Below are 27,591 nucleotides of genomic sequence, written 5' to 3'. Positions count from 1 at the left end.
AATTCTTTGACAAAGTCAAACTCTCCCAGAACGGAGGTACCGATTCCGCCCATCGAGGACGCATCTCGCTACGACCCCGACGAGCGGAGGGACTAATTGTATGGGGTCGAATTTGACCGACCACGTCCCTAAGCCAGCACGACCGACCGAATATATGTGAGGCCGGCTAGAAGGACGACTTAGGAATAATAAGAGGGACGACTTCATGATCACGTCGGCCCCTCTATAGCATGTACTTTATTTCTGTCTTTTAATATTTAAGTAAGGATCCTCTATTATATAAAGGGGGGTCCGAGCCTTGTAAAGGGGGGATTCATTATTGGAAATACAAGCTCTCTGGCTCTCTCATCTCTCTAACATTATCTCTCTCTTATCTCTCGAAGATTATCACCTTCTCTCTCTCTCCGATTTGTATTATTGTTGTCTGAACCAATTGCCAAGATCATCCTAGGGTTTATTATCTTCGATTATGATTTACCCCTTCATCTATATTGATTGATTTGCTTAAAAAGTGTTAAACAACTTTTGAGTCAAACAGGTGTGGTAGAGTTATAGGTGAAGAATTGGTGTAGAAAACTAAAAATTGGATCATTAAAGAGCACACCAAGTATGATATTATGATAAACTAAGAAAAAATAGTCATTCAAAGAAAAAATATGACTAAATGTTTCCTTCACATCGTGATCTCTTTTTCCTTTTCCAAAAAAAGAGAAAATAAAAAATTAAACATACTATCCTTGAGAACTGGCGTATTAGCTTTGGCATCAAAATCTTGGAGTCAGGAACGACAAAAAACTTGGGTTACGCTGTTATAAAGTAAGTTCTTAATGGTGTTTGTGACGCTGAATTCAGAAAGAAAATTAAAATAAAATACTGTTAAACCAATGATGGAAGTAAGGTAGTTTAGTTAGTTTAAGTGAGATGAAGAAGTCATACAAAAGTCCAAGGGTATAATTCATAATTATAAATAAAATTTTATATATTTTTTAACCAAACACAAGTTATGCACCGTGTATTCAATTTTCAATACAATAAACCAAACACTTGATACAAATAATTCCTGCATAATAAAACTTTGCATAACAAATCGCTGCATAACTTGTTTCTAAACCAAACGACCCTTAACATATTTCTAAGTGTATGTAGAGAACCACTACTGTTAAAATAATTCTTACCTACAGAATATTAAAATATTATGACGCCAGAGCATTTATGATAAGCCGACCTCACCCCGACTAGCTTCGATTGAGGCGTCATTGTTGTATTGTCGTGGCACAGAGACGCACGCCTTTGGCACAGCCTCCATTGGATTTTCCTTCTTTTTTCTTTTTTTTTTCCTTTCTTTGAAATGGAAACCAGCCCCTATTTGGTTGCCATCAAATTTTACCCTGCCTATGTTTTATTATCTCCTTAATTTGCTAAATTGTCTCTCTACCTCTTTACGAGATAAATTTAATGCGGTGCACAAGCATGCCACATCAAAAGCACGCCTTTTTCAATGGTATACACTATACAGTATTCCAACTATTCGCAGTTAACCCTGTTTTTGTAGCCAATGATTGACTAAAAGCTGCTCTCCAGCAATCAATATTGCACACTTTCTCAACTACTCTAACCTAAGAAAGCGAAACAAAAGTAAAAGGAAAAACGAAACATAAATAAAGCCAATACTTTGAGATCGTTAATCTCATTCTAACTGTTTGGATTCACATAGTACATTATTGTAGGCACACGAACACAATGGAAAACTCTTCTGAATGTAATGCAACACCAACACATCAGTCAAAAGCTGAAATGCAAGGAATTAAGCCACTGAACTGAGCATGCTGCATACAAATTTGCCATCTGAGACAACTAGCTTCTCCCCTTTAATGACTGCATCTAGTGGTAGAGGACTGAAACTCCGAGATGGGCCATAGAAATGAGGAAAGACATTTGAGTCATCGATAGCTTCGTAAACCAACCCATTCCCAAGCTGCAACAAAATAAACCGTATCATAACAAGAAAACTTCTCTCATCTGTTGATCAAACATATCATATTTAGATTAGAAAAGCCAAACAAATGTTGATTGTATTATCAAATATGATAATCAACATGCAGAAAAGAAAAGGAAAACTGGTACTCATAAACGGTGAAGTCAAGATGGCAGTACTACTAGCCTTTTTAGCATCGATTTGCAGCAAGTACAAATCATCCTTAACATTCAGGAAAAAGTTCAGCAAAGTTGGCTGAACCTGCAAGTTCAAAAATTTCAAGTTAGAGTAAGGACAAAACCGGCTCAACTAAATGCAATCTAAAGATAAAAAGTTAGCGATGTAACAAGTCTAATATTACATTGGGTTATTTTTCTCTGCAACAAACTAAGCTATACAAAACCCTAATTGAACTTACTATTGATCTCTTATATGCAATAACGATCTCCAACTTGTTCTGGAAGTATTTTACTTTAAACATGTAGTATAAGTTCCTGAAGATAGGCTTCTTTTCTTCTTTTTCCTGTCAGGAGTTCTGATTTTTGGGTGATAGTTGTGAGCACAAATGGTCCCTACTTCCTAACCTGCATGTCATAATTTGATTTTACAAGTTTTACAAGAGAAAAACACTTGGAATTTTCATTAATTAGGAGTTCAAAACAGAAATTGCTCTATAAGAGGTGCTTTCCATAGTAAGGGATAGATAACTGAACAACCGCAGCAATAACAACTTGAAATTTATATTATGTGTGCGGTATAGTCTCATGCTATGTGGTTGTTAATCAATAAACAAGTAGCTCTGAGACTAATTAAAAGTTCTTTTTGCATGAACTTGGTTGAAACTAGAAATTTAGTTCATAATTAAACATGAAATATAGGGGAATCCAACACAATTTCCCTTGATAAGATAATTCTCATTTGGAAATTTGATTTTTTTGGTAAGTAACATTTTCATTAATCACCAAGTAAACTCTAAATATTAGTAGCTCAACTAATACAGCTACCTATCTAAAAAATCAACGCAGAACAAAAAATCCTACAACACTACCAGCCAAAAAGGGCAGTCTGGTGCACTAAACTCCCATTAAGCGCGGGGTTGGGGAAAGGACCGGACCACAAGGGTCTATTGTACGCAACCTTACCCTGCAGAAATGCAAGAGGTTGTTTCCACGGCTCGAACCCATGACCTCCTGGTCACACGGCAGCACTACCTGCCAGTAGACTAGAAAAGAAACTTTGTATTTCTAGTAGCTCCTCTCACATTGCATACATATGCAACTTCCCTCGAAATACTGTCTTGTCCCTTGCTAATCTTCTCAAATAGTATCTGATTTCTCTCAATAAATATGGCACGAAAAACTTCAGTATAAACCATCTTGACAATATTTGCTTGTTTAGATTTGCCTTTAGAGTTCCTGATGATCCAAGCTGTATGCTGCTCCCAGTTATCTGTTGCAACTGGTTGTCTCTTCATCCAGTTATCATTCACTATTTTACATAATGCTATCTGTTGTGAATGTGTAGGTATTGGCCCCTTCCTCATGGTAATCTTGTTGACAGCAGAGAGAGTTTGAGTAGAAGACCCCATTAGACTTTTATAGAATTGAATAATTTCTGCTTTGATGGCTTTAGGATCAGTTAAATTAGTTCCAGCATCAAAAGTGATTTCCAAAATCTGTAATCTATGATTCCTTCCTTTCGTCACAATACAAAAAATTAACTGGTATAAGAGTCTCGCAGCTAATCCATTTAGCTCTAGATTTCTGCTTCATGATGCTTTCCTCAATCATATTCCACTTTTCTAGATTCTATAATGTCATCCTCTCCATTACAAAAAGTGCATCAGAGAATTCAGTTGGTAGCTTTTCTTGTATTGTAGCCAAGTCCAATCTAGCCTGCTCAATCTTCTGAGAAATAGCTTTAAATTCCTCAGTGTTAAGTCTTCTTAGCAATGGTCTTCAACCCCTTGAGCTTCATCCATATGTTTTTCATAGGGTATGTTGCCAGTTGCTTCCCCCAGACTTCCTCCACCACAGTTAAGAATTGACTATGGTCCTCCCAAACATTGAAAAATCGAAAAGGCACTTTAAAGTTACAGCTTGTTGGCCTTAGTGCCAGAAATATTGGTGAGTGATCAGAAACACTATGTAAATCATACTCAGTACATGGCCCCTACACATCATCAATTCATAATTGCCAACGGCTCTATCAAGTCTGCTACAAACTCTTCCAATAGTCCACCTTTACATCAATAAAATTCTAAATTATTAGAAGGTTCACTTTAACAACTTTTGGATTCAGCGTCATTATACTAAGATAAAAACTCAAAGTTTACTTTAGTAATCGTGATTCCTATATAGACCATATTCAGCAAAATATAGATGTTTGAGAGACCAAATAATGTGTCTCATCTTCAAGGTACAATAAATCAATGGCCCAACCTCCTTTGGGCTAAAATAAACTCTATTTTTGCTTCACTTTTAAGTCTCTAGTCGCTAACATGTCTCCTTCTTCTATTTCTAATCTTTCACGAGTCCTTTATCTGTGAAACTATGATGACATTTTAACTCACCATGTCAAGGTTGCCTTTGGCCCATATGAAACTGTAGTGCTACATCACTTCATCATACGTTTTCTTGTTTTTACAAGCAAGAAAAAGTTACAGCAGAAAAGATAAAGAAGTCTAAGGAGAAAAAGAAACAGTCATATAAGAATGAAAACCTCATGTAGCAACACCCTAGGAGGATGCCACTTATAAAAACTAATGTAATACTTATAAAGTTAAGCATTCTTTTTGTAAAACTACTTTTGTAAAATAAACTAACCCAAAAAAAAACTATTTTCAATACTTCCATGAGATTAGGAAAAGAGTTCAAGTGTTCCAACAAGACTTATGAAACTAGTTTAGCAAATTGTTATGATAATTTATTACCAAAAATAGGCCCATGAACAAGGTTCAATATACGACATCTCAACATAGAAGAATCTCATAAAATCTCTTTAAAAGTGCAAGATACAACTACATATAAAATAAAAAAAGCACCTTATTAATTTATCTCAACACTTTTTGTTACAGTTTTCCGAAAAAAAAAATTATCTCAACACTTTTTGTATTATCTCAAATACAAATATTAGGTCTCCAATCATTTTCCCCAAGTTCAATTCAAATATCAAATTTAATACTGAGATTACAAGACTTGGGCATAAACACCCCCAAAATAGCCAAATCGTTCACCAAAATCAAGTTACCAAAATAATAGAGTACTATACAAAAATATTATTTAAGCAAAAAGAATTTTCTTTAAAGCAAATGTCAGACTCAAATTTCAAGAAGAGTGAAAAATATTCACAAGAAAAATTGGATCAATTATAATGCATTTAATAAATCTAGAAAATTTGGGGTGTTACAACTCTCTCTCCCCAAGTAGCTGAAATTAGTATCGGAACAAAATGTGGATATTGTAGTCGTATGTCCTCCTGCTCCCAAGTAGCTTCCTTGCCAGAATGATTTCTCCCAAGGACTTTTACTGAGGGAATTCTCTTGTTCCTAAGCTCTTTTACGTCATGTACCAAGATCTTAATAGGTTCTCTTTTATAAGTTAAATCAGGATTGACTTCGATGGATCCGATAGGAAGAATATGAGATGGATCAGAGCGATATCTTCTAAGCATAGAAACATTGAACACATTGTGGATCTTATCTAACTCAGGTCCAATAAATCGAGGACTAAGTTTTCCCTTTTCTCCAAACTCATGATCTTCTTCCATGGAGAAACCTTTAAAAATACCTAATCGCCTTCTTGATGCTCAATTTTACACCTCTTAACATAAGCATAAGACTTCTGCCAGTCCAAAGCAATTTTCAAACGATCCTTGTGATTTTCACCTTATCTTCAGTTGAACAATTTCAGGAACAAATAACTTTCTTTCTCCCACTTCACTCCAACAAAGAGGAGTTCTAGATTTCCTTCTATATAAAGCTCCATAACGGGGCATGTCTATACTTTTCTGGTAGCTATTATTGTAAGCAAATTCTATCAAGACCAAGTCTTTGTCCCAACTAGCCTCAAATTTAATAATACACGCTCAAAACATATCTTCCAAGACTTGTATTACCCTCTCGGACTGGCCATCTTTTTGTGGATGAAAAACAGTACTAAAATTCAACCTGGTACACAAAGCTTCTAGCAAGCTAGACCAAAATCTAGATGTAAACCTTGGGTCTCTGTCAGACACAATAGAAATAGGAATTCCATGCAGTCTCACAATCTCATTAATGTGTAACTCCGCCAAAAGTTCAAGTGAGTAGTCCGTTCTGATCGCCAAGAAGTGAGCACTCTTAGTTACTCTATCTACAATGACCCAAATTGTATCATGCTTCCTTAAGTCATCGTCATTAGGAACACAACCTATTTTTATAAAATAGGGTACCATCTTCTTTTTCACAAATAAAACAGGAGCTCCCCAAGGCAAAACACTGGGACAATAAAACCTTTTTCAAGAAGTTATTGCAATTGAGCCTTCAACTCTTTTAATACAACTGGAGCCATTCCATAAGGAGTGATAGAAATAGGAACAGTTCTAGAAACAAGCTTTATAGGAAACTCAATCTCCCTTTCTGGAGGCAAACCAGGAAGATCATCACGAAAGTCGCACACGGTTGGTATATCCTTAAGACTTGGACTCTCCAATAGTGTATCGACTATATGAGCAAGATAGGCATTGCAACCTTGGCGAATCATCTTCCCTGCCAAGACTGCAGAAATAATATTAGATGTCAATGACCTTTCTCCCCGTACAACTTTTTCAAGGCAAATACAATTGCAGTAAGTTCAAGGTCATAAGTGGGGTAATTCAATTCATGTGGTTACAGTTTTCGAGAGGCATAAGCAATCACTATCCCTTCTAGCAACAGAACGCAACCCAAGCCATGACGAGATGCATCGCTACATATCATATATTCTTTTCCTTCCGTTGGTAGACTAAGTACAGCAGCTTGTGTCAACAAGGATTTGAGCTTCTCGAAGCTCTCGTCACACTTGTCATCCCACACAAACTTGACGTCCTTCCTCAAAAGTTTGGTCAAAGGAGAGGCTACTTTGGTAAAATAAACTAACCAAAAAAAAAAGAAAAAAAAATAGAACTATTTTTAATACTTCTATGAGATTAGGGAAAGAGTTAAGTGTTCTAACAAGATTTATGAAACTAGTTTAGCAAATTTTTATAATAATTTATTAGCAAAAATAGGCTCATGAACAAGGTTCAACATACGATATCTCAACATCGAAGAATCTCATAAAATCTCTTTAAAAGTGCAAGATACAACTATATAAAAAAGTAGCACCTTCTTAATTTATCTCAACACTTTAGGCCTTATCAAACACTCAGTAGAGGAATACTTTTTTTTCATACAACACCTTTCGAGACTCATACTAAGCATAAAACTCAACTTCAAATCTCAAATACAAATATTAAGTCTCCAATCATTTTCCACAAGTTCAATTGCAATACCAAATTTAGTATATTACAAGACTTGGGCATAAACATCCCCAAAATAGTCAAATCATTCACCAAAATGAAGTTACCAAAATAAGAGTGTATTATACAAATTTCTTGAAGCAAAAAGAATTTTCTTTCAAACAAATGTCACAAGAATGGTGAAAAATATTCACAAGAAAAATAGGATCAATTATAATGCATTTAATAAATCTAGAAAAATTGGGGTGTTACCCCTCAAGACTAAGAAATTACTCCAAAATTAGAAGTCTCGTAAACATAAGTACTTACCATCCTTAGCATTTCGAAAAAGTAATCGCAGCAATAACTTAAGTCTAGAGACAAGGGCTTAATCGAAGTAATCACGTAAGACATAGAGTTCCATTTTTTTCTTAACCAAACACAGATTTCGAATTGACATGAGTCTCAGTGACAATGACCTAAGAATTGACAATTGGTATCATAATTAGATAAAGGAATGCATGCCTCGAGAAACAACTCACACTCATGTCTCCTCAAAAAGAAAAAGTCAATACACCAAGCACTACACTTATAGTTATTGTATTTGTTGCTATATATCAATATTAAACCTGAAACTCTTGGCAAGGACGTGGAATATATATATATATATATATATATATATATATATATATATATATATATATATATATATATATATATATATATATATATATATATATGAGTAACAACAATGGTTAAAGAGCCTACATAGCTAAGTTACAACAAAAACAACAACAACATGTCCAGTATAATCCCACAAGTGGGTCTGGGTAAGGTAGTGCATACGCAGATCTTACCCCTACCTTGTGGAGGTATAAAGGCTATTTCCAAAGACCCACGGCTCAAGGACAAAATAAAAAGGGGCAGTAACAATAAGCAGTAACAACAACGATATAGTAAAATAACTTAAGCGAAAGAAATAACAGGTAGAAATATAACTCATACGAAAAAAGAAAAAAGAATATAAGACTAAACCTACTGCCACCGGGATGACAAAGGAATACATAGCTAAGTTACTTTTCCAAATTTACTAATATAAGTATAAAAAACGGAGTACGTAACTACTTAAACCAACAAAATAAAAACTAATCAAATTTTATCACTCTTCTTATTTCACTTTTTGCTTACGAAGCGTCTATTTCTTGCGAAGCTAATCCATGGTGATCCAATCATACTTTCACCAAAAATAACTCCATTGACATGTACCAAGCATAGCATCAGGAAATGAATTAGTGTGGTGACTTTGGTGATTTCTGTTGCTGCACAATTTAAGCACATTCTTGATGTTATTTAGTAATGAAACTATTTTTGTCAAGTATAGGTAAATGTTTCATTAGTTAGTAATGAAACATTACTTTTACCTAATAAAAAAAAAACCTACAAACTAGAGCAACTCCATGTATACCACAGGTGCAAAAGTTGTCGGAATTACCAATGAACATTTTTTCAACTTTAACACCAAACATATGCGATGCGAGCAAGAATCTTCTGTTCCTATCAAACTCCAAAAGTATCGGACAATCCTTCATGCAACATGTCCCTGTCCCATATTCATGAAAATCTCAAGTGTATATGATAAAGCTTGAGTGATCAACCATCAGACACGAATTGAGCTTTACAATTGTGAATGACATGAAAATAACAGTTACCTTCAATTGTAAAATAATGGCAAGCCACAAAATAAGGATCAGGCCGAAGCTAAACTTTCAGTCACAGCAGCAGCCTCTGAGTTCAATTTACTAGTATCAATGACTACTATACTAATATATCTTTCACAATTTATCCTAGTGTAAAATTATTTTAAGGCAAAGCTCTGGGTAGTCCTTGCCCTCTTTGCTTAGTAGTCACAAAAAGTGGACGAATAACACTGATGCATCTACAATCCTTAAAACATTGTATCCATCTCAACATCACAAGGGTCGACAGACACAATAATTGCATGAATAACACTGATGCATCAATAATCATTAGTAAGTATAGTTATGTCACATGACCATAGTCAACGGCACAATAATTTGTTCGAATTCTGGTTCTTTACTTACTAATGATGCAAGGTAAGGTTGAGTACAATAGACCCTTGTGGTCCAGCCCTTCCCCGGACCCCGCGCATAGCGGGAGCTTAGTGCACCGAGTTGCCCCTTTTTTATTCTGGTTCTTTAAATTCATGTGATTTCTCTTTGGCAACCAAAGCGCTTGTTGTAACACTAGGACATCCAACAACATGATGGTCTTCTTGAGGCAACGATGGGCCAGCAGAACATGGACTTATTTGAAACCAGAAAAATAGATGGCAAATTCGAAGTAGTGTACCTCTACCTCCTATATTCCTTTTAACCCGGACTAGCTCAACAAAAACTTTCTTCTTAATGTCATCCTATATTCAAATGATGCATGTAATATATTAGCCACTGTCAGCAACCTCTAAGTTTCTACATTAAGAAATTAAGCATCACCTCTACATGGAAATCATCACAATTTCAAATCTAGTGGCTAAATAATGAAGGAGCGTACTCTTCAAGAGATATACTTCGCTGAACAACTATTGAGACTGCATTTGAATCATCTACTAATAATTAGCTGAAAAAATTGGTACGCCATCGCTTCTACTATGGCATATCATGACCTTACTGCACTATCATTTACACGTGCTTTTGCACTAAATCAACTCCAAACCTTATTTCATTAGCCGTATCAGTAATTTGTGGTCTTTTTCTATAACTCCACAGTGGAGCTTGCTGAGTAAAAGCAAAAGTATCGTGAAACACAATTCCGCTCTTCTTCTCACAACCAGTAGAGGTATGAACAAGCTGAAGTAGAATTTTGGACGTTTGGATAGGGCTTGACTATTATTCAAGCCAAACTTGACCTCAATTCAAGTATCATACAAACTACATGTGCAAGTTGATCTTGGCTAGCTAAGACATACTTGAACACAGTTGGCTCAACTCGAACTCAGTTGGCTGGCTAAGAGAAACAAGCCGAGCTCGAGGTCGCCTATGGATCTAACTCTACACAAGCTAGTTCACAAGTACGTTAAAACAAATGAAAGTTTTTTGTTTTTTCACTTCATAAGCTAGCACTGGTCGAAAACCAATTTGGTTACGGAATATCCGCTGAGTGACATATCAGCTAATGGTCATAGGGATACAGTTTTGAATAACCAGTTCTTGACATTACAAAAACAAAGGTACCACACGCTACACATCAATTGCATTAGCTTATGGTTTGGCGCTGTTTTTATTATATAACTGCGGTGTCCGAGTTAGCTTACGTACACCAAGGGATTGTGTTAAGGAAGATACCTATCTCTCAGCAAAACAGATGAAGTTGATATTGTTAGACGGTTCACTATGTTAAATGATTCTGTTAATCGTGGCAATGGTTTACTCGCCCTGTAAGAGATTCAGATGTCTCTACCACAAGTTCCATATCCTGTGGAATAGGGAAAATATGATGCGGAATATCGTGGGTTAACTAGCACACAATCACACACAAAGCAAATAGAGAAGAAAAATCAACACAAGGATTTAACGAGGTTCGGCTAAGCCTAATCCTCGGGGCAAAAGCAGAGAGAGTTTTCCACTATTAATGAGATAAAAAGCACAACACAATCTATAGAATCCTCACCTACAACCCCTATATATAGATCCCAAAAGGTCCCAAACATATATAAGAAAGGTTTCCCAATTTGACAAGGACTATAGATTTTCCTTTCCCAAATCTATTAGGACAATGGGTTTTCCTAAACCTATAGGGACTATGGGTTCCCTAAAAATAGAAGGAAATAATTCAAGCCACAAATAACAAATCTTCCCCTTGGCTTGAATTCTCTTCATCAACAGGAACAACGTCTCTCTACCTTGCCCTCAGCCCTCGCAAGGGCTCTATTGATTGCCGCACGCATCAACCAAGTCTAGGCAACGCCTAAACTTGTTAAGAGACTTAATCTCTTCAGCCATAGCACTAATCCGTCGATTTGGTTCTATACTCGGAATAGCTTCCGGATAGCTATAACACTCAAACGCATCAATCGTCTCTGCAACTGCCAAAGCAAACCCCATAGGATTCATATATCCAAGAACATTCCCATCAACTAGGTTTGCAAACCATTGCGGTCGGTTGATCACTCTCTTCTCTCTGCTTGTTGCAATGTTATAAGGTTGTTGCGCAGGTGCATCAACATTATCGTCTTAATCAATATTTTGCACCTCCTCCACTTCCTCTACTTTAGAACTACTGGGCTGAGCTAGTAGAGATTCAATTTCTAGCTCTATGCGGTCACTGACACCACGATCCGTTTCTGCTATTGCCTTCTCCCTCTGACTGTCCAGTGAGGCAGATTCATTGAATGTTACATCCCTACTGATAATTAGCCCTGGAGTCTTTTGATCTGTGCACCACAACCTATAACCTTTAACTCCAGTTGCATACCCTAGAAATATGCACTTCTTTGCCCTCGGCTCAAGTTTTCCATCCCTTACATGAGCATAAGCAGGACAACCAAATATCCTTAAATTTGAATAATCAGCAGGCGAACCGAACCATACCTCAAAAGGAGTCTTGAACTCAATAGCTGTGGATGGAGATCTATTGACCAAATAACAAGCTGTATTGATTGCTTCAGCCCAAAAATCTTTGCTAACACATAAGTGTGAAAGCATGCTTCGTGCCCTGTCACAAAGTGTTCTATTCATACGTTCTACAACACCATTTTGTTGTGGTGTTCCGACATAAGTGCGGTGTCTCACTATGCCCTCCCTGCTGCAGAAATTATCGAACTTAGAATTGCAAAATTCCAACTCATTGTCAGTTCGAAGACGCTTATCTTTTCTTTCCGTTTGCCTCTCAACCATCGTCTTCCAATTAACAAATGTCGAAAACGCCTCATCTTTTGTTTTCAGAAAATACACCCATACCATCCTTGAGTAATCATCAATCAAAGTCATAAAATACCTGGCATCACTCTTGGAGGGAACTTTGTTTGGACCCACAAGTCAAAGTGTATATAATCTAACTTGTCTCTGGTCCTGTGCTCGGCCTTCTTGCTGAACTTTACCTTTGTCTGTTTATCAAACACACAATGCTCACAAAAATTCAAAACTTGATTTTTGTACCCATTCAGCAAATTCTGCTTACTCAACAAAGACAATCCATTATCACTCATATGGCCAAGTCGCAAGTGCCACAACTGGGACTGATTCAGATCACTTTTCCCAGAAGCTACAGCAGCTTCCCCTTCAACTACATTGGCCTGAAGATTATACAATTTAGAATGTAGTTTACCCTTCATGAGTAACATGGAGCCTTTACACACTTTAAGTATTCCATTCTCGGAGTGAAATTTATACCCTTGATCATCCAAAGTCGAAAGAGAAATCAAATTTCTCTTTATCCGAGGAACATGCCAACACTGAATGTTTCTAATAATTCCGTCGAACATTCTCAATTCGATGTTACCAACCCCCTCTACTGGTAATGGATTATCATCTCCCATGTAGACAGTCCCACTCATTTTCTTGTAAGTTGCAAACCAATCTTGTGTGGACATATGTGGAAAGTAGCACCAGAATCAAGAACCAAGAATTTTGCCCATGACTAGAACTCACAGCACAAACTTCCCCTACATAGTCGCTATCATCAGAATTATTGCCAGTGTCAACAATATTTGCCGAATTATCTTTTTTCTGCTTCCCTCTTTTCTCCTTCAACTTAGGACAATCTCTCTTGTAGTGACCTTGCTCCCCGCACTCATAAAAGTGTTGCTTCCTTGCTCTAGACTTTGATCTTGCGGTTGACATTTTCCTGTTAAAGTCCTTTTGTTGTGTTCTTCCTCTAATCACAAGACCCTCGCCCTCAATTCTACTGTCCGGAAAGCTCTTTTTCAACTTTTTAGATTTTAGTGCATTACTAACATCTTCTAGTGAAATGTTGTCTTTGCCATATAGCAGTGTATCGGCAAAAGTATCATAAGACTGTGGTAAAGAACATAACACAATCAAGGCCTGATCCTCACTCTCAATTTTGATATCCACATTCTTCAGGTCCATTATAATTGAATTAAACTCATCAAGGTGAGTTTTAACAGGTGTACCTTCGTTCATACGGAGATTGTATAACCTCTTTTTCAGGTGAATACATATCTTCCAGCTTCTTCCATGCCGTTGCTGCAGAAGTTTCTTCAGCAATTTCCCGAAGAACGCTATCTGTAACGCTCATGAAGATCGCACTCAAAGCCCTCTCCTTCAGGTCTTCCTTCTTTGTCTCTTTCATATCTTCAGGAAAATCCTCATCAATTGCTTTCCATAAACCTTGTAACACTAGGGACGATTTCATCCTGATCTTCCATAGACTGAAACTAGAACCTCCGTCAAATTTCTCTACTTCGTACTTTGTTGAAGATGATGAAAACATCTTAACCCTAGATTATATGGAGAAACCCGAACCTTGCTCTGATACCAATTGTTGCGGAATATCGTGGGTTAACTAGCACACAATCACACACAAAGCAAATAGAGAAGAAAAATCACCACAAGGATTTAACGAGGTTCGGCTAAGCCTAATCCTCGGGGCAAAAGCAGAGAGAGTTTTCCACTATTAATGAGATAAAAAGCATAACACAATCTATAGAATCACCAACTACAACCCCTATATATAGATCCCAAAAGGTGTCAAACATATATAAGAAAGGTTTTCCAATTTGACAAGGACTATAGGTTTTCCTTTCCCAAATCTATTAGGACAATGGGTTTTCCTAAACCTATAGGGACTATGGGTTTCCTAAAAATACAAGGAAATAATTCAAGCCACAAATAACAAAATAGAGGAAATTGGTGGGCGGCTAGAACTACCGATTTGGCATTTATCAAAGGCAGATCGAAAAAGAATATCTAAACGAACGTAGAATAAGTAAAAGAATCTAAGAGGAGAGGGAAAGATAGACAAGCGTCAGGTTACCTGGTCGAGCTTACTTAAATGTATATAGCCAGTGGTTCGGTCAAGCTCCCCCCCAAAAGTGCTGCCGGTCTTCTGCAGCAATTCCCACTCCTCCAACGTACTGATGCGGTAGACGAAATCACCTGCCCCCTCTCTCCCAGTCATTTCTTGGGTGCTTGGAACTTGCAAGTGTGGAACGGTGGAACCCGAGATTTCACCAACTTCTTTTAACCTAAATGGTCCCTTAATTTTGTGTTAGTATTTTTCGAATTAATTCAATGTCAGCTTGTTTGCATGGTTGTAATGCACCAATAATATAAAGATAAATTGTAATATTATAAAAAAAAAATAAAGTGCGAGATGAAATTATTATTATTATTTAAAAAGATAAGGTAAAAGATAAAATAAAATTATTTATATCTATCTAAGTCATGATCATACTATACTATATTTATTTATATATTATATATAAGTGGGAAGCTCCAAAGTGAAAGTTAAAGACCAAAATGCTATAAAAATTTCAAACGACCATCTTACCCTTCATTTAAGCACTACTTTTTGTATCAAAATGTAAATATACATTCAAATAAATACTAATTAAGTAAAAATATTCTACACGCCCAATAATGTGAACTCTATGGTAGAGGAAGAGCCTGTTTTTCAATTCCACATTTATGCTGTCCATTGAATGAACAGCAGTTATACCTCATTTTTGTTAGTTCGTTTATCCTTGGAATAACTCTTTTTGGGGGTGAATTTCTTTTCCTTATAATAATACTATTGTACATGTATGTGTGATTAGCAAATGATAGTGAGAAATCTAACAGCCACAATTTTCTTTTGACAATAGTGAGAAATCTAACAGCCACGTTGGTGACTTTTCCACTACTAAATTAATTTTTCTGCTACTCCTTAGTTAATCATTGATGAAAATTCGGCCCATATATACATTGTAATGCATTTACGATCTTTTCTTTCTTAGCACTTGGAATGGAGGTGCCACTTGCAGCAGTCAAATTAGGTCCATCTATTTTACTTTTCGGTAATTCATTTTACCAAATTCTCTTGTTTATTAGAAATAAAATAGATGTACTGTTTTTTGAGCAAAGTTTATTGATTTTACTCACTATATTAATGTTCTTTTTATCTTTTTTATCTTCTTTTTTATATGTGATTATTGTAGGAATGGTATCCTTTTGCACTTTTGGAGTTTTCTTTTCTTTGTATTGTACTTTATTCATGTCAGTTGCTTTGTATATTAGTTTACCGAGAAGCTACAACTAAACAAACTTGGTTCTGATCTTGAGAATGGAGAAAATAAATACAGGTAATTTGTATGTTTATTTCTATATATTCTTGGAATTAAAGAATACATGAATATATGGCAAATAAAACTTTTTTATTTTTCTCATGTGACTTCTAGGGGATTATATGATACCTACTTTTACAATTCACCTTCCTGGGGAAAACATAGGTTTTTATCATTTCTTGATTGAATTTTGTTGTATATAACGAGATTAAATTCTCTGTTGCACAGTTGGTAAGCATTAAGATAACTATCTTGTTCTGTCTTATCATTTTAAGTGATCATTCTAAGCATATAACATTGTTCCTTCCTCGAATTAATTAGCATGTTCTTAAATTATTATTATCGAATTCATTAATCGGCCAGTTCTTCTTGCAGATGCCGAAGAATGCGAGACTTGATTATCTGTATTTGAAAGATCAATCGTATATACTACACCAAATTAAACCCCAGCCCGTATCAATGCATGCGAGTTTAATGATGAAGTCTGGTACAAGGATTGGAGGAGCTTGGCACAATGCAAAGTTATCACTATTATTTTGTGGAAAAGGAGAAAGGAATTGTCAAACATCGTCACCCACTACAGAAACAACTCCTTGAAATTTTCATATCGATACTCGATCAATTATTCCAAACGTCAATATTTTTCAAAGTAAGTGATTAAAGTTTTTTCTTAGTTCTGTTGGTAGTTTGATATAGGTTTCCTCTACTTGTATTATTTTATGGCATTGTTTTTTGTGGCTTAAGAACTAATTAATTAGGTTCAAAGATATAAATGCATATTCTTATGCTTATTTATTCTTATTTATTCCTCATTTTAGACGTATAGTGGGTATATTGAATTTCTTGTGAAGCCTTTCTCTTTGTTAGGTGTTAGGAAATTCTCTCCTAAATTGACTTTATTTTATTATTGGAGACATATCACAATTTAAGTATATGATTTTTTTTGAAGTTAAATCGCACGGTTATTGAACAAGGAATTGAAGCTTATGGATTCTTCTTTTAATGAGTTAACTAACATTTTTCTAACTTAAACATACTTTTTAATAAGTATTTATATGATTTTCTAAAATATTGTAACACAGATAAGGGCTATACAGGCGCAACGCGCGTATCCAGAAACTAGTTATATTAAAAGCAGGATTCCCTAATTCTAAAATTTAAATTACTTATATGTCCTTGCTAAATAACTAATTGCCCTAATTATTAGAAAGAAAGAAAAAATGTTTTACAAACAGACACAATGATGCAGACTTTGTTTAGAGGAAACTTGCCGACGTTTCGTAGCATATTTTGAACTAAATAACGGAATTCAAATTTTGGCAACAAACAGCCGATGCTTATCGGCAGGATCCTTCTGTTATTATTAGAAAAGGCATCATGATTAAAAGTTCTTTCCATACAAGAAATTTATCACTAGTCTAAAGCAGGGATTTTGATTACTAAAGAAAGTGGAAGAAATCTTGGACAAGTCTAATATATTCAGACTAATTAATGGCCTTCTTTGAGCGGGGAAAGAATCAGCGCGGAGTATCGAACGTCAATTTTTCTTCTTATTGTATTATTGGTTCTTAGAGGTTACTATGATACTCTGACTTACCCATGTATCCGTTGAGCAAAAGGCACAATTTGTTGCCGGTTTCTGATTACCAATTTATGTCTCATGGTTAGAGGGCATGAAATGTTACTTTGTGTGATATCTTCTCGGGTGTTAGGTTGGTGTAGTACTTTGATCATTCCTAGAAATCCTTTTCGTCCCAAGTATCATCTGGCAAAATATATGAGAAAGTAGAGGCTTGAATATTCAGGAGGGGAATAGACTAATAATGCATGTACATTTATGATTTTTGTCTACGCCAACAGGATTACTTTGATATTTATAATTTTTAAGGAAGAATAGGTAATTCAAAACAAACCACCAAACATGCATTTAGGCTTTATACAAATATATATTAATAAAAGCCAACCAAAAACTTGCTCTGATAAGTTGATTCCTTTTCTCATATCAGAGTTGCCTAGTCTTTTAATTTCTTTATGATGAGAAAATGAATGAACTTGTCTGTGCTCATCAACTACATTAGTTTTCACGTTATAAACAAATAGAATTGATAGTTTTATCATTTTCTGTAAATGATATTTTACTCTTTCTGTTGCATAGAAGAGATGTAATTGGCCCAGGGTGGGGAGTTATGATTTGCTTAAAGTAAACTCTATGAATTGTCTATTCTTTGTGTTTTTTTAATGAAACATGTTAGGGAAGACAAACCAATTATGATTTAAAATGCATGCTAGGTTTAGGAATAATTTGTTTGATATACTTATTGTTATTGGCATAATTATATTGCATAAAATCATATGGAATTTACTTTCAACTAATGGAGTGATTTACATGAAGTACTTTATTTTGATATATAACAATTTGAGATGTAAATAAAAGATTATTTGTAATGAAACAGTAAAGAAGAATATTGCAAAGAAAGAGAGAGAGAATTCTTATTGCTTTGGGATGAATTACAATGGAATAAGACCCCTCTATTTATAGGGAAAGAGTGACTTAGCCACCAAGTAATAAACCCTAAGATCCCTCTAAAATATAGACATTCACCATAAATAAAATTTTATTTATAACACTCCCCCTTGAATGTCTATTCAACAAATAATGTGCCTCGTTGAAACCTTAACTAAAATAAAATCCAATGGGAAAAAAAATTCTAGTAAAGAAAAAAGAGTACAGATATCTAACAATAAGCCTTTTGGTTGCCTCGTTAAAAACCTTGTAAGAAAAACCCAGTGGGACAAAACCTTGTAAGGGAAAAAAAGTACAACACGTATTAACTCCCCGTGATGAGAGCATCAATTCATATCTTTGAACCTTCGCATTCCAATCTTGTGCACCATCTTCAAAAGATCGTTGGTAGAGATTTGATAAACAATTCAGCCATATTGACATGAATGAATATTTTGCACCTTGAAATCATCATTCTTGATAGATATATAATGTCTTTATATAATGTCGTGGAATGGCTCTTCAATATCTCGATAGAGGTATTCTCGCTATCACATTATCATGCTTATAGTTATAGCAAGATACATATGTACACAAATTGCACTTAGGATGTGGTACTTCAGAACCAAGAATTGTATATGCTTTAAGCAATTTAAATCCTTCGAAAATTGTCATATAAGCCATATAAAAAGACTTTAGATGCATATCAAGTTTTTATGTTACTCCAGGCATATAAGATACATGAAAGTGATTGCAAACACACCATTGACTTTAGAGTGTTTGAGCTACATGTCCAAAACTATATGTCTTTCGTATGAAACTAATTCTACTTGAATTGCTTCTCCACACTTAAGATCCTCATATATATATATATATATATATATATATATATATATATATATATATATATATATATATATATATATATATATATATGGTTCCAACCTCCATTTTTATAAAGGCATAACATAGAGATCTCTTCATTCATATTTTCAGGTACCTGAATCTCTCCTGAGATTTTATGAAGTATTATGTCATGTGATCTTCTATATCACTTGCCTTCTTTATTTTGATCATTTTGATCATTTGCCCATCTTCTTTATCAAGAAGTTTATTTGAAACCGATTTGTCAATATGCTTTAAGCGTACCATAGACTTTGTCCTTCTATGACTTAATAGGAGCATTTGCAATGAGAATATAATTACTTTTTTTGGGCCAGCAAATGCGTCTGGCATGCTTTGCAATATATTGCAAATGAATTATCTTTTTATCAACTTCAAGTTCATATTATTTTATTCGAGGATCTAGATGTACAAATTATAATTCAATCAATGTAACTTTTTCTCAACTATTTATCATGTCTCCCCCTCATGTTAGAAAAACTAACTTAATTCCTCAACTTTGAAAACCCTTCTTTGTTCGTTGTGGTGTTAATCAAAATTTACACCGTACATCAATAATAATAAGATGAAATTATTTGGTTCCTAACCCTGAACCACTTGTGAGGGGAGTGTGTAATATACTTTCATATATAACGTATATCAAATGATATAGATAACTTTGTTCTCATAAGCAATAGTTTAGCTATTAAGTGGAGGCACTCAATAAATTATTTTGTTATACCAACTGTGATGTAAACCAACTTATCAAGATGAACTATCTTGAATAAAAAATTTGGAATATGCTCTAAATTAAATAATCGAGCAAGTTACCTCGCAAACACCAGGTTGTGGATTAGTAATAATCGCACATGTAACTATCTCATGGATACGTCTTATGTGGTATATATGGCAGGTGAATGAGCCTATATTCACCTTTGATATTTTCAGCATTCACGGGATTCAATCCCAATTTTAGTTGGCCTATTAATTAATGAGAACAAGCAACATTAGAGAATTCGTAAAGAACTTTCTAGTTCTTTAATATTTACCAATGTGAATTCTCTTTTATTTGTGCACATCATACTTAAATTGATATGACTAAACCAATTATGCCAACTGGATAAATTATCAGTGTTGATAAGCTTTGGGTACACCATGACGTGTGCAATTATCAATAAACTCCAAGTTTATTATGATATGGGATTTCGTATCAATAAACTTCTCATTTATTACGGCATTCTTTTATTTATGTAATACAAATTGGAGAATAAAGCGGGTAGCTTTTCACATACATATTACCCAGCTACAAGTTGTAGTTATAGAAGATATTAAATCTTTCCTTTATTTATAGTCTCAATATAATCAACCCCTTACGCGTATACTTTAGAAACTAAATAAGTTTCTTTGGGACTTACTACAACATAACGTCTTATTGATAATCAATTTTGTTTCTCCATGTCACAACCCCAAACCACCCCGATCGTGATGGCGCATATCACAGTACTAGGCAAGCCGATTCAACATAGATAACATAAAGGTCTTTTGCAAATTCATTTTCCAATTCAGTTATGATAGGTTTTCAATGTCTTTGCCTTATGTTTTTGATGATCTAACAAATATACTGTCAAGGACCAGATAAGGAACCTGACACACTTGGGCTACACTGCAAGTTAACGGATTCCAGCTAAATGTGAACTGCTATAACTTCAGGAGATAGAGAACCAAACAAGGACCTGATACCTTTGTGGTTCCCTCATAGCAGTACGAAGTCAATTGGACACAGCTAGAAGCGACGTGACTGCCTGCACTGTTTCTGCCTGCACTGCACTGTTTCCAGTGGCCACTTATCTTTTGACCAACTAAAGTGCTTACATCATTTCAAGTGATGTCATCAAGGTGTATCAACAAGCAGTTTATATCAAAACATCACTTGAATACTTGATCTGATTCATTCAAGCCTTTTTGCAAAACTGTGAACAAAATTGTCAAGAGCTTAAAGAACAAAGTTAAACGCTACTACAGACTAGTTCCTAAAGTTAGTATTTTGTTGTCCTAGTTGAGTTGTAACTTTGTGATTGTTCTTATTGTATTTCCTAAACTGCTTAGCCAGAAGCGTTGATTAGGAACCCTCTTGTAAAATTCGTGAACTCTTTGAGTTTATGTTGTGACTAGGTTTAGTCATAAGTTAAAGTCTTTGTAACTAGAGAGTGACAAAGTGGCTTGTGGTAAGAGTATCACAAGTTAGTGGAGTTGAATTCTTTGTAATGGAGTCATTACAAAGTGGCTTGTAATAGGTGTTTACAAGTTAGTGAAGTTGAAAGCCTACATGTGTAGGTCGTGGTTTCTGTCCCCTTGAGTTGGGATTTTTCCACGTAAAAATCCCATGTCTGATTTACATATTGTTTCATTAGCATTCTCAGTACAACCTCATAGAGGACCAGGTACTCTAATATTTGGTGGACTCATACAAACTAACAATTGGTATCAAAGCAGGTTCCTCCTGTCAGGCTAACACCTAGGAAGGATCCTTATGGCTGCTCCACCAAAATTTGAAGAAGGTCAATCTACATACAGACCACCCAGGTTCAATGGACAATACTATGGGTGGTGGAAGACAAGAATGCATGACTTTATCATGGCTGAGGATTCTGAGTTATGGGATGTCATATGTGACGGTCCTTATGTCCCAACAAAGGTACTTGAAGAACTTCCATTCTCAATGCCAAAAACCAGTAAAGAATACACCGACACAGACAGGAGAGCTATGGAGAAGAATTTCGTGCCAAGAATATTTTGGTAGGTGGAATAGGACCTGATGAATACAATAGAATCTCCGCCTGTGACACTGCTAAGGAGATATGGGAAGCCTTGCAAACAGCTCATGAGGGAACCACCCAAGTAAAACAATCTAAGATCGATATGCTCACTACCGAGTATGAAATCTTCAGGATGAAGGATGATGAATCTATTCAATATATGTACACAAGATTCACTTCCATCATAAATGAGTTACACTCACTTGGTGAAACCATTCCCAGGAACAGGTTAGTGAGGAAAATCCTCAGTATTCAGCCTAGCTCTTGGGAAAGAAAGGTGAATTCTATTACTGAAGCAAAGGACTTGCAGGAGCTGACCAAAGAAGAGCTGGTTGGAAATCTGAAGACCTACGAGATGAAGAGGAAGATAGACAGTGAAAGAAGAGAACCAAAGAAAGAAAAGAACCTGGTACTCAAAGCTGATAGCAATGACTCAAGTGAGGAGGACAGTGACATGGCTTACTTAACTAAAAGATTTCAAAAGATGGTCAGAAGAAATAGAGAAATGCTAAAAGGGGCAGCTCTAGCAAACCAAAAACCTATGATCTCTGTCATAAGTGTGGAAAGCGTGGGTACTTCATCAAAGACTGTCCTCTCCTGAAGCAAGAATACTCCAAGTACAATCCTGAGAAAGCAACTAAGAGGAACCTGGTTCCTCTCAAGGACTTCAAAAGAAAGAGATCTGCTGACAATGTGGTAAAACAAGCTCTTGCAGCATGGGGGGAGTCCTCGAGTGAGTCTGATGATGAAACTGATGCTGGCGATAGTTCCATGATGGCAGTTGAAAGCGAGGAAAATGAATATGACTCAACTCTTGCTTTGATGGCCCAATCAGATGATGATGAAGATGATGACAAAAAAGAGGTAAATTTCAGGGATGTTCAGAGAAATCTGAAATCCTACTCTCCTAAGAAACTTATGTCTTTAGCTAATGTATTGGTTGATGCCTATCATAACCTTGTGGAGGATAAGGATGACTTTATCTTAGAACTAGGGGAAGCTGATAAAACCAGAGATGATCTGTATCGTGTGTAGTGGATCTGAAGGAAACCATTTGTCAGTTGAAGAAAGAAAAAGATGTCTTGACCAAACGGATTGCCAACTTAGAGCATGAAAGAGATGATCTCTTGGTAGAAAGTGCAGACCTGAGGGAAACAATGGAGAGACTAGGAACTAAGTCTAGACCTGGAAATACTAGAAAAGGAAAAGAGATAGCCAATGAGGAACACATTAGGCTTGAAAACGAGTTGAAAGATGTGAGAACTAGGATGTGTGTAGTAATTGAGAAAAACGAGCACCTCCAAACTAAACTGGAAAGAGTAAAAAATAATCTTGAAAAGGCCCTAAAATGGACCTGGTCCTCAGTAGCTATCACTGCCATGTACACTAATAATGGTAGAAACAGGCAGGGAATAGGGTTCTAAAGGGAGAAAACCCCTTACAACCCACATAGCAAATATGTGACCGTACCCGAAAACTAGCTGTGTACCCACTGTGGGAACAATGGACATTTCAAGGAAAATTGTCAAGCCAGGGTCCAGTTCACTCAGAAAAACGGAATGGTTGATGAAAATGTAACTACTAAAAGGGGACCAGGTTCCACTCACAAAAAACACGTATTACCTGCATGGACTAAGAGAGCTCTTATTCATCCTCTTGCCTACTACAAGGGACCCAAACTTGCTTGGGTTCCTAAAACTAACTCTTGATCTTCTTGTGCATGGAACAGTGAAAGGAAGCGGTCAACAATGGTTCATGTATAGTGGATGTTCAAAGCACATGACTGGGAACACCATGGACTTTCTTTCACTAAAATCCCTGCAAGGTTGGAGTGTATCCTTTGGCAATGGGAAAAAGGGATACATTCTTGGAGTTGGAAAAGTCAGGAAGTCACTCACTCATTCTATTGAAAATGTGTACTATATCAATGGTCTTAAGTATAGTCTTTTGAGTGTCTCTCATATCTGTGATAAAGGAAACAAGGTGGAATTCTTGTCCAAGATATGTACAGTTACTAATCTGGTAACTGGTGAAGTGGTACTTATGGCCAAGAGATACAAGAACATTTATGTTGCTGATTTCGAGTCCTTACAAAGTGGTGATCTGAGTTGTCTGAAAGCTGTTGATGATGATGCTGAACTCTGGCACAGAAGATTGGGGCACGCAAGCTTCTCTCTTCTGAACAAACTAATTCAGAAGGACCTAGTCTATGGTCTGCCCATGTCAAAGTTCATGGTACAAAAAGTTTGTGATGCCTATGCTAGAGGAAAACATGTGAAGTCCTCCTTTAAGTCTAAAAGGGATGTGAGCACCTCAAAGCCACTCGAGTTTTTCTATATGGACCTATGTGGTCCTATGAGAGTGCAAAGCAGGGGAGGAAAAAGATACACTTTTGTGATAGTGGATGACTACTCCAGATTCACATGGACTCTGTTTCTTAGAACCAAAGATGAAACCTTTGAAGTGTTTGTGGCCTTTGTGAAGAAAATCCGGGTGAAGATGGAATCTAGAGTCGCTTGCATTAGATCAGATCATGGAACAAAATTTGACAATGCCAAATTTGATGAGTTCTGCAATGAAAATGGCATCACTCACAACTTCTCAGCTCCCAGACCCCCCCAGCAAAATGGAGTAGTGGAAAGGAAGAACAGAACTCTTGAAGAAATGGCAAGAACAATGCTAATCGATGGTGGAATTGCAAAGAACTTCTGGGCTGAATCAGTCAACACTGCTTGCTACTTGGTGAAAAGGTGAATGATCAGATCACTCCTGAACAAAACCCCATATGAGTTGCTGAATGGAAGGAGACCCAAACTGACTCACCTAAGAACATTTGGTGCAAATGCTATGTTCTCAATAATGGAAAGGATCAGCTTGGCAAATTTGATGCCAAGAGTGATGAAGGAATATTTCTAGGCTACTCTTCTCAAAGCAAAGCGTATAAGATATACAATAAGCGAACTCAATGTGTTGAGTAAGTGTTCATGTTATTTTTGATGAGTCTTATCCATCCTGTGAGAAGAGCGCGGAAGAGGATAAAGATGGAGAACCCTTACTAGTCCCTGGTGAAGTCATTGACATGACAAATGAAAAGCAGATGTGATGAGCCAAGTAAAAGAGCTGAGTGAAGACAATACTGCCTCGTCTTCAATGGAACTAGGTACTTCAATTACAACCAATGAAGCTGAACAAAGAGTGGTTGATGCAGTCCAGCGGACTCCACTAGAACCTGAGAGAAGAACACAGGAAAACCAGTTAAATGCACCCACATTCTCTACAAATGAACCTCAGATATCTAACTGGAGACACAAAATCTCTCATCCTCTTGACAACATAATTACCCCTCTAGATTCCGGAGTGCAAACCAGGTCAAAAGCCAGAAATTCACTTGCCTTCTCAGCCTTTCTCTCCCAAATCGAACCCAAGAATATCAAGGAAGCCCTGAAAGATGCAGATTGGATTACAGCCATGCAAGATGAGTTACATCAGTTTGAGAGGAACAATGTCCGGCACCTGGTACCTAGACCCTCAGATCGAACCATTAGAGGAACCAGGTGGGTATTCAGGAACAAGCTTGATGAACATGGGAATACCACAAGGAACAAGGCTAGGCTAGTGGTTCAAGGCTACAATCAGGAGGAAGGGATTGATTATGATGAAACATTTGCTCCGGTCGCTCGCATGGAAGCTATTAGAATTATAATCGCTTTTGCATCTCATATGGAATTCACCTTATTCCAAATGGATGTCAAAAGTGCGTTTTTGAATGGACTTCTTAAGGAAGAAGTCTATGTGAAGCAACCTCCAGGGTTTGAATGTCATGAACACCCTGAATATGTGTTTAAACTAGACNGGACAAAGCATTGTGTGGGTTGAAGCAGGCTCCTCGAGCTTAGTATGAAAGGTTGTCAAAGTTCCTCTTAGAAAATGGCTTCAAAAGAGGGAAAATAGACAACACCTTGTTTCTAAAGAAACGGGGAAGGAACCTGCTAATTGTTCAGGTCTATGTTGATGATATCATTTTTCGGGCAACAGCTGATTCTCTTTGTGAAGAATTTGCAAAACTCATGGGAAGTGAGTTTGAAATGAGCATGATGGGGGAATTGAAATTCTTCTTCGGTCTTCAAGTAAAACAGTCCTCAAAGGGTACATTCATTTGTCAGCAAAAATACATTAGGGAGCTCTTGAAGAGGTTTGGCATGGAAGCATCAAAGGTGATAGACACTCCCATTGCTACGGCCACTCAACTGGACATGGATGAAACTGGATCCACTGTGAACCAAACCATGTATAGAGGCATTATTGGGTCTCTTCTCTATCTCACTGCCAGTAGACCTGATATTGTCTTCAGTGTGGGGCTATGTGCAAGGTTTCAATCAAATCCCAAGGAATCTCATTTGAAGGTTGCCAAAAGAATTCTGAGATATCTTAAAGGAACACAGGACCTGGTCCTTTATTATCCCTCAGGTGACAGTCTTAATCTCATTGGTTATGCCGATGCAGACTATGCAGGTTATCTTGTGGACAGGAAAAGCACTTTTAGAATGGCTCACTTCCTAGGTTCATGTCTCATCTCTTGGGGCACAAGGAAGCAAAACTCAGTGGCTCTTTCAACAGCTGAAGCAGAATATGTAGCTGCAGCATCCTGTTGTGCTCAACTATGGATTAAGCAGCAACTGGAGGATTTTGGGGTATTCACTGAGAGTGTGCCCCTTCTATGTGATAACATCAGTGCACTCAACATGGCCAAGAATCCAGTTCAACACAAAAGGACCAAGCATATTGATTTGAGGCATCATTTTCTGAGGGACAATGTGGAGAAAGGGTTGATCTGTATGAAGTTCTATAGCACAGAAGACCAAATTGCAGACATCTTCACCAAAGCTTTAAGTAGGGAACATTTTGAAAGGAACAGAGTGAAGCTGGCGCTGTTAAAGCCAAATTAAGAACCTGATTCCTCATCATTTGGCTATGAAAATCACCTTCAAATAAAACTAGCTAAAATGTTTTCTGGCTAAGTCTAACTCACTTCAATACCGTTGCAGGTAAACACACATGATGAGTATAGAAGTTGTAGATGCAGTGCATGTATGATAAAAGAGGATTGATACTTTCAAATAACAGGTCAAGAACCCGGTTCTTGTACCAAAGGTTAGTACTTCTGTGCATTCTTTAATACACATCTTAAAAAGGTACAAAACACAATTGCCATGTCATTCACCTTTTCAGATTCTGCTGTCACGTCTCTTCACTTCAAATCATTCCTTCTCCCTCTGAAACGTTGCACTTCTCCGCGCACAACCGCCGCTTCAGAACCGGTCCCTATCTCTCTCTTCATAATTATCCATTCTTAATAAAATCCTCCTCTGTTCTCCACAAACCATAAGTCCTCCATTAGAACTTCCCAAAAGCACCTTCAGTCTATCTTTTTAATGGCTGAACGAACTCCGATGTCCCTGCCTCAGTCATCCCTGATACTGAAAAACCTATGGAGTCCTCCATCCCCTCTGAGTCATTTATATCCAGTCCTACTCTCCCTGCTGAAATTACCCCTCACCCAGATTCTCCGTCTCTCTCCATTTCAGAAACCCCTAAACGTACTGATCCGTCCTCTCTATCTTCTGAGGTTCCCACTAATCAAAGAACAAGTGGAGAA

The 27,591-nt window shown here is 36.6% G+C and overlaps 1 protein-coding gene across 2 annotated transcripts; it reads right to left on the bottom strand.

The window, feature by feature from the left end:
* LOC109223364 lies at nucleotides 1,637–14,685 on the bottom strand. 2 transcript variants are annotated; one of them, XM_019387644.1, is made up of 3 exons: nucleotides 14,447–14,683; nucleotides 2,162–2,236; nucleotides 1,637–1,975 (listed from the first exon to the last, which is right to left on the bottom strand). In XM_019387644.1, exons 1-3 carry the CDS (start codon nucleotides 14,588–14,590, stop codon nucleotides 1,805–1,807), a joined length of 390 nt encoding a protein of 129 aa, XP_019243189.1. In that variant the 5' UTR covers nucleotides 14,591–14,683; the 3' UTR covers nucleotides 1,637–1,804. The 2 variants fall into 2 exon arrangements, with proteins under 2 accessions (XP_019243189.1, XP_019243190.1); XM_019387645.1 differs by lacking the exon at nucleotides 2,162–2,236 and having other exon boundaries at nucleotides 14,447–14,685.

Source organism: Nicotiana attenuata, chromosome 3 (genome assembly GCF_001879085.1).
Source record: "Nicotiana attenuata strain UT chromosome 3, NIATTr2, whole genome shotgun sequence".
Taxonomy (NCBI): Eukaryota; Viridiplantae; Streptophyta; class Magnoliopsida; order Solanales; family Solanaceae; genus Nicotiana; species Nicotiana attenuata.
This window is presented reverse-complemented; position numbering and strand designations above follow the sequence as displayed.